This window comes from Mandrillus leucophaeus, unplaced genomic scaffold (assembly GCF_000951045.1).
Source record: "Mandrillus leucophaeus isolate KB7577 unplaced genomic scaffold, Mleu.le_1.0 Scaffold268, whole genome shotgun sequence".
Classification (NCBI taxonomy): Eukaryota; Metazoa; Chordata; class Mammalia; order Primates; family Cercopithecidae; genus Mandrillus; species Mandrillus leucophaeus.
Window position 1 is genome coordinate 3,537,465 of NW_012102787.1, and position 8,882 is coordinate 3,546,346.

Genomic DNA, 8,882 nt, shown 5'->3' on the forward strand with positions numbered 1-8,882 from the left:
AATTCAGTCTATGCCTCATAAGCCAAATAGGAAGGCATATGATTAAAACTGGAATATGCAACTGATAATACAAGTGAAGCTTGGACTTCTTTTTTCTTTAATGAACTTTAAATTGTATTGGCAAGACAATGTCAGATATTACATGTACCTTGGATAAAATGTTAACTTGCTGGTTTGGTAAGAGATGGCCAGATCTAAGTAGCTTAAGACTATAAGTAGACAAGTACTTTACTGATATGTAGAAGGCCTTTATCTACCTGGTGTGAAAGCAACTTAGGTCAGCCAAGTATCTAGATTGAGCTTAGCAATGTGGTGGTTGTAGAATATTGAATCCGAGGAAGTTTCTTGAGTTTATCAGCTTCAAGACTGTTTATATCCCTGGACTGAAATAAATTGAGCTTGAGGCTTGCCATTGCAGTTAGCTGTTTGCTACTTGTGCGGTTGAGATCTTGGCCAAGTTAAATTGGACCCTTCACTGCATAACATTGTTGATCACATGTTACCAGTATTAGAGCATTTGAGGGCACCAGTGTGGCTTAGATGACATAGTTGCATCATATTTGATGTAAAAAGCATGCAGTCAATAGCTTTAAAAATTCTTCAGCTCTTTAGCTGACAATATCAAGTGTTGGCAAGGATGTGGAACAGCTGGAGTTGTAATACTTTTATGGTAGGAATGCAAAATGACAAAATCACTCTGGAAAATGGTTTCGCGATTTTATTTTGTAAGAACAAAATAAACCCTTCATTTGCCATATGATTAGGCAGCCTATTCCCACTCCTAGGTATTTATCCAAGAGAAATGAAAACGTGTCCGCCAAAGACTGGTACTTGAATATTCGTAATAGTTCCAAATTGGAAACAGTCTTAATGTCCATTAACAGGAGAAAGGATAGATATGTGTGTGTATGTATACATACATACAATGGAATTCTCACCAACGAAAAGGAATTTCTGATTCATGCAAAATATATGAATCTCAAAAGCATTTTGCTGAGTGAAAGTAGTTCAGACATAAAAGTCTGTACTCTTTATGATTCCATTTATGTGAAATTCTAGAGAAGGCAAAACTATATAGTAATAGCAGATGAGTGTTGGTGGACTGTACTGGGGAAGTGGTGATGGTGGTAGTGAATTAACTGCAGAGGAGCCCAAGAGAAGTTTTTGGAGTGATAAAAAGTTATTTATCATAGTTAATGTTAGTTCCAAAACTGTATGTATGTACTTGTCAGAACTCAAATGAATTGTACATTTAAATTGGTTAATTTTGTCATTTGTAAATTACACCTTAAAATGTTAGTGATGTCTCTAAGTGTCTGATGGTATAGAGTTTTACAAAGATAAATTTTTAAAAGTTTTACTGTTTCTTAATTCTGGGTTAGCTTTCATTTGAGATTATCAAATGAACAAATTGAGGTGGTTGTTATACAAGCATTCTTTTGGTACATTTTAGTTGTGCTTTGGTTGACTTGTGAAGCAGAAGGAACACTAAATCTGAGAACAGCTATGTGGTGATTAAAGAACGTATGTAAGTCACACAAAAGATAAATATTAAGGTCAGGTTACTCCAAACTAGTACCTCCTAAAATCTCTGGTTATAAATAAATTTTATGATGTTTTGAATAGCACTTTTGATCAGGATAATGGTAGCTTTGGACAGAAAGTGATGAATGTGAGTGAAGCTTACTTTCTCTCAGAGAGCAAAATATAAATGCTGGGTGCAGTGGCTCACACCTATAATCCTAGCACTTTGGGAGACCGAGAAGGGTGGATCACCTGAGGTCAGGAGTTCGAGACAGGCCTGACCAATGTGGTGAAACCCTGTCTCTACCAAAAATATAAAAATTAGCTGGGCGTGGTGGCTCACGCTTATAGTCCCAGCTACTCGGGAGGCTGATGCAGGCGAATTGCTTGAACCTGGGAGGCAGAGGTTGCAGTGAGCCGAGATCGCGCTACTGCACTCCAGCCTGGATGACTGAGCGAGACTCCGTCTCGAAAAGAAAAAAACGCTTTAGATTGGTGTTACTGAAAAGAGGTCTGTTATTTAGAAAATGAGGGTATTTGTGTTTGTCGTGGTTGAAACCAGATGTTACATTAGTTTTATTGGGTACCTCTGGTGAATATTAGGAAACCTATTTATATCAAGGTATGCTTACCATTCAGTAGACAACTCTTTCATGCCAACACTGATAATTTAATAATTTAACCACTGTCACTCAATTGGAATAACTTTGTTTTCAAATTACAAAGTAGTTCAAATAAATGGAAAAGGACTGAAAATGACCATAACTCGTATTAAACAAATGTTAACAAATGAAAAATGTTAAATACAGCTAAAGCACCCCAACATAACCATCCTGAAATTAATCATTATAGACCTGTTTAAGTACACATGGATGTGTGATTTTGTACTTAAACCACACATTCATGTATATATAAACAGGTCTTTTTATACAACGAAATTTATGTAAATGGTATCTTTAACTGGATATGTCTTGCAACATTTTTTCAGTTTAAATAATGAAACAAGCAGTATTTAAAATGTTTAAGGGAACTTATTTGTCCTCCCAGAGTCTCTCAAAAATTCTAAAAGTTCTCCTAGGGAAATAAAGTGAGAAAAAAGGTAAGTGACAAGATTTTGTAGATATGGTGGTTATCTACGAAAACCACCAGTGTTACATTTTAAAAAGAATTATTGTATGTAAATCTTTAGCTTTCTTTTTTGTGTGTCGTAGAGACAGGGTCCCTCTATGTTGCCCAGGCTGGTCTTGACCCCCTGGCCTCTAGTGACCCTCCCACCTCGACCTCCCAAAGTGCCATGGTTACAGGTGTTAAGCCACTCCACTTCACCAATATCTAACAGTTCTTAAATTAATGCATCATTGTAAAATTGAATTTTAAGGCTACACTCCACTCTGTCAGTCTTTTTATTGCCAGTTAATTGCCACCTAAACATTTCATTTTTATTTAATCTTGCTTTGGATTTTGATTAGTAAACTTCTAGGGATGTAGTTTCACATTGATAACCTGTTAACTTGGGAGCTATGGAGTGTGGAGGTGTAGTGAGGAGGTGTAGTGAGGTGTAGTGTGGAGGTGTAGTGAGGAGGTGTAGTGAGGTGTAGTGTGGAGGTGTAGTGAGGTGTAGTGTGGAGGTGTAGTGAGGTGTAGTGTGGAGGCGTAGTGAGGAGGTGTAGTGAGGTGTAGTGTGGAGGTGTAGTGAGGAGTGGAAACCCCCAGGTAGGGATTTTCTGGAGGGGCCAGATGGTAATTATTTTGAGTTAGAAATCTTTCTGAAATGAATCATACTGGCCTAAAAGATATGCCAGATATAATTTTACTCATTCTTCGTGTGATTGTGGTTCAAGATAATTGCACTGTGGTATGGTGGTTCTTATTTATTGAGGACCTGTCATGTACCAGTCACTTCACATGGTCTCTCCCTCACCCCACCCTCCAGCCCCAAGATTCAGAATGCTATAGTATTCTTAGGTTTTATTGAGCTTAAAATAATTGGCCATGGCCATTTAATGTATGATGACTTTTTTAGTTCCCATCTGCTTTGTCATTTTGTTGATCTACTGTCACTTCAGACTGTTGTGTGCTTGAATATACGTAATCCCCCACGCCCCTTCTTATTTATGGGCTTGGAAAAGGCATAAAGGCATTAAAGGCAGTTGGAAAAGCCTGTTAGTGTAATAGTTCTATGTGATGAATAAATGAGCTTTAAGTTTGGAACTCAAGAATCTGAGTAAAATAGGTGTTTGGGTTCACAGACTACTTGACCATTATTTTGATTGAAAAACTTTATTTTTGCTAGTCAGTGCTCAGCAAGAATATTGTTGAACAGCTGAATTCCAGTTGGTGTGTATGTGCTAAGTGAATGTCCTCATTTATGCTGAAATGAGTTCCTACCAGAATGTCAGTTTTCTGGATATTATTTGAAAGGAATATTTTGGGTAGATTGGTCTACTAAATAATGTTGGAAAGCCAACCTCTTTTTTAATGTGAAAGTTTTTATCTTGCCAAATTTTAACTTTTTTTATTTTAGAACAAATTCTGTACAACATAAAACAAGAGTATAAACGAATGCAGAAGAGAAGACATTTAGAAACGAGTTTCCAACAGACAGATCCGTGTTGTACTTCTGATGCACAGCCACATGCATTTCTCCTCAGTGGACCAGCTTCGCCAGGTAATAACATTTCTTTTCACTTATAAAGTTTATTATTTAGAGTGGGAAAAGTTTAATCCAAGTTGTCTTTAGTCATTTAAGCTACTATATCTCCTCTGAGTTTTAAAAAAACATTTATACAAGTAATGCATGACATCTTAAAAATATGGTACAAAATAAGGAATTATCACCTGGATTCCCACTAACCAGAGACAACCACCTGTATAATAATATCCCCAAAGTGGACATCCTGTAAGTACTATGATTTGTAGCCTTTATTAAAAAAATTAACAATAGGCCAGGCACGGTGGCTCATGCCTGTAATCCCAGCACTTGGGGAGGCCGAGCGAGGTAGACAGGTCACTGGAGGTCAGGAGTTGAGACCAGCCTGGCCAACATGGTGAAACCCTGTCTCTACTGGAAATAGAAAAATTAGCCAGGCATGGTGGCATGTGCCTGTAGTCCCAGCCCCTTGGGAGGCTGAGGCATGAGAATCACTTGAATCTGGGAGGCGGAGGTTGCAGTGAGCTGAGATCGTGCCACTGCACTCCAGCTTGGGCGACAGAGTGAGACTTTGTCTCAAAAAAAAAAAAAAAAATTAACAGAATACTATATGCTCCTTTGTTAGGTATAGATGTACCTTGTCATGACCGAACGCTTATTGATAATTCAACTTAGATGTTTTGCTGGTATAGTATTTTAAGAAATATCCCTGTATACGTACCCTCCCTTACACACTTGTCTTATTGGGATAGATTTCTAAAGGTGGATTATTATTTTTTTTTTTGACCCTGTATCTGTTTTTACCTACCTTTTGTTGGGGGGAGTGTTTGCAAATAACCTTCCTTTAAAAAAAAAAAAAAAGGAATAAGGGCTACTTGAAGCAAAGAGAAAGTTGAAGGTTTTGCTGAAAGAGAGCCATCAATAGTGGCTCTTACCTTTAGTAAAGTTCTCAGCAAAATAGCTTTTCTTGTGACAACAGTTGCCTTTGTTCAATGCTTTCTCTCCTCCCTCTAGCAAGGGTGGGAAAACCTGGCAGAATAAAAAAATTTCGACCAGGTGCAGTGGCTCATGCCTGTAATCCCAGCACTTTGGGAGGCCGAGGCGGGCGGATCGTGAGGTCAGGAGATCGAGAACATCCTGGCTAACACAGTGAAACTCCATCACTCTAAAAAGACAAAAAATTAGCTGGGTGTGGTGGCAGGTGCCTGTAGTCCCGGCTACTGAGGTAGGAGAACGGCATGAACCTGGGAGGCAGAGCTTGCAGTGAGCAGAGATCGCACCATTGCACTCCAGCCTGGGCGACAGAGCAAGACTCCGTCTCAAAAAAAAAGAAAAAAAAAAAAAATTCAAAGGCCATAATATAGTCAAATAAAATTAGATTAGGAAACATGAAATTGTTCAAAACTAAATACTGCCATGCCCATTGTGGGGGGCCAGTTATTAGTGGTTGAAACATAGTAAGAGGTGAGGGTTGGGTACTAGACTGTATTAGCAGGAAACCAAGATCATTATTTCCTTACTCACTTAGAAGATCAGTTAACTGGCAGTCTTAAGTAACAAAGCTGGGAATGTGAAAATAAATTAAGATAGCCTTGGGTAATTATGGAATAAAGCTGGTGTGCTTTGTTATTGTGATATGCACAGTTCTAATAAGCATAGTTAACTAGCTCCTGCCATGCCGGTTATAAGCAGCATTAAGTTAAGAGAGTAATATTGGTGGTACCAGGGCAAATTCACAGAGTGAGATGAAGAAACAATAGATAACAAATGAGTGGTGCACTTGAATGTGAATAAAATACTTTTAGCAGTATTACAATAGATGTTATTACTACAAAATATTTTCTCTTTTATAAAAAAATACTAATAGGTATAAAAATGCTGAAGGAATATTCTTGCCAATTTACTAATGATATTGACAGACACTGATGTTGCAGCTGCTTTGGGATTCTTAGTGTGATGACAGTGTAGTTCTATGATACTATAGAGTTTTGAGCATAGCATTATCAGCTCAGTACTTGAGCTTATTTTTCCATGCGAATTGTTGTTAACTGAATGGTAGTAGTCAATGTGTTCAAACACCTTTAGAATCATTTATGCTTCTCCAGCAAAGTAGATTCCAGAATGTCTTTTTTATTTTGTTTCATTTTGTTTTTGAGACACGGTCTCACTCCGTTGCCCAGGCTGGAGTGCAGTGGTGAGATCTTGGCTCACTGCAGCCTCTACCTCAGCCTACCCTGTAGCTAGGAACAGGCACATGCCACCACTCCCAGCCAATCTTTGTATTTTTACTAGAGACATGGTTTGCCATGTTGTGCAGGCTGGCCTTGAGCTCAAGGGTTCCACCTGCTTCAACCTCCCAAAAAGTGCTGGGATTACAGGTATGAGCCACCATACCCAGCTAGATTCCAGAATGTTTTTTAATCTTTTTAAAAAAGGGTTCATGCTATACCTTCTTTTTTTAAACAAAGGTTTTATTGTGCCAACATGAAATTTCTTTTTTTTTTTGAGATGGAGTTTCTCTCTTGTTGCCTAGGCTGGAGTGCAACGGCATGATCTTGGCTCACCGTAACCTCCGCCTCCTGGGTTCAAGTGATTCTCCTGCCTCAGCCTCCCGAGTAGCTGGGATTACAGGCATCCGCCACCATGCCCAGCTAATTTTGTATTTTTAGTAGAGACGAAGTTTCTACATGTTGGTCAGGCTGGTCTTGAACTTCTGACCTCAGGTGATCTGCCCGCCTCGGCCTCCCAAAGTGCTGGTATTACAGGCGTGAGCCACCATGCCCAGCCTATTTTCTTTTTTAATAAAGGAAAACCCCTTTCCAAAGGTGTGAAATGATGGTAGAATAATTTACTGGTTCATTGTGTGTGGGCTGTTAAGATATTAATGGTATGGCTTTGAAGATTAAGTGTCTTTTTACTGGCATAATGATTTGTTATTCTGGGACTAAATAAATTAAGTTTAGACCTGAGGTGTTCTTTATTCCTGGTGTAGGAAAGTTTAGTCACTAAAATACTTCATGGTATGGTATTTTCCAGAAAGGAGATAAGAGGTTTTGTAATGGGACCCATCATTGTAATGTTTGTTTTTTGTCTTTTTTAGATTTAATTTTTAATTTTTTGTTTTTGTTTTTTTGAGATGGAGTTTTGCTCTTTTTGCCCAGGCTGGAGTGCAGTGGCACGATCTCGGCTCACTGCAATCTCTGCCTCCTGGGTTCAAGCAATTCTGCTGCCTCAGCCTCCCGAGTAGCTGGGATTACAGGTGCCTGCCATCATGCCTGGCTAATTTTTTTTGTATTTGTAGTAGAGACAGGGTTTCACCATGTTGGCCAGGCTGGTTTCAAACTCCTGACCTCAGGTGATCTGCCTGCCTCGGCCTCTCAAAGTGTTGGGATTACAGGCATGAGCACCACGCCCAGCCTTTCTTATGTCTTAAAGTTTTTTCTACTCATCTTTAGACTTTTTTTTATCTTGATTACATCTTGCCGCGTTTTTCCAGCGTCACCAGCTGATGGAATTATTATTTTGGTTGTTTTAAGACTTGTGAAATGCTGTGCTTAAAATCTGATTTTAAAATGCTTTTATATCAAGATTGAAGAGATCCAAATGAAACCTCTTCATTTAGAAATTGCTTTCTATCATGGCTCTAAACCAGGTACTATTTTTTGTCCTCACTGTACATAGGGACTTCATCTGCAGCATCCTCACCATTAAAAAAAGAACAGCCCTTATTTACTCTACGGCAGGTTGGGATGATCTGTGAACGTTTGTTGAAAGAACGTGAAGAGAAGGTTCGAGAAGAATATGAAGAAATATTGAACACAAAACTTGCAGGTATGAGGTGTGTTTATTAGAGTTTCTGAGGAACTCAGTTGTACAAAATGCATTATTTTCCATGTGTGCTTTAATTTCACTTTCTATACACTAGTGCAGTATATTCTCTGAGAACGAGAAAATTTCTGTTCAGGAAAGGAAATTAACCTTATGGCTCATGGCCCGCCTTGGTAACCTCAGGAAAAGAGTATTGGCTAGCCGTGTAGATAAGCAGTAGTATTGGTATGTACCCGGTACTAAAAAAGGATGTTAGTTGTTTAACTCAATTTGGTTGTGGATTTTTTGACTTTATATTTTTCATAACTTTGCCATCAATCTAGACATTTAAAATATCTAATTGGCTGTCACTGTGTAAGTCATTTGAGTATCAAACTGCAGTCCTGTTTTAATTATCAGAAGAAATCAGTAAAATTTGATAATTTAAGTACAGTAAATAAAATTTATTATGTACGATAACATAAATAGAATGTTTAGCCACAGATTTACTGTTTATATAGATATATAAGCTTTTTGATTCTTAAAGAATTAATGTAGAGGTGTTAATGTAGAGAAGAGAAATTGCTTAGATATATAACAACTTTTTCTGTGATAACTTGATCAGGTTTTAGGTAGTTTTTTGTTGTTAGCTTTTGTTATCCTATTCTCATTGCAGTCAGTTGCCATTCATAGCCCACATACAATAACTTTCCGAGTAGAAGGGTAAAAAGCTATTGAAAGCCCTTTATTTTTTTGTTTTTTTTTTTTTTTTTTTGAGACGTAGTCTCACTCTCACCCAGGCTGGAGTGCAGTGGCAGTGTAGGCTCCGCCTTCCAGGTTCACACCATTCTCCTGCCTCAGCCTCTCGTGTAGCTGGGACTACAGGCACCTGCCACCACAT

At 38.3% G+C, this 8,882-nt stretch overlaps 1 protein-coding gene across 1 annotated transcript in view; it reads left to right on the plus strand.

Annotated features, from left to right (window-relative positions):
• Positions 1-8,882, plus strand: part of AKIRIN2 (akirin 2) — a 37,404-nt gene that overhangs the window by 26,804 nt on the left and 1,718 nt on the right. The window contains exons 5-6 of the mRNA XM_011984455.1: positions 4,049-4,192; positions 7,856-8,005. Coding sequence (XP_011839845.1) covers positions 4,049-4,192; positions 7,856-8,005 — 294 coding nt within the window. The remainder of the gene's footprint in view (positions 1-4,048; positions 4,193-7,855; positions 8,006-8,882) is intronic.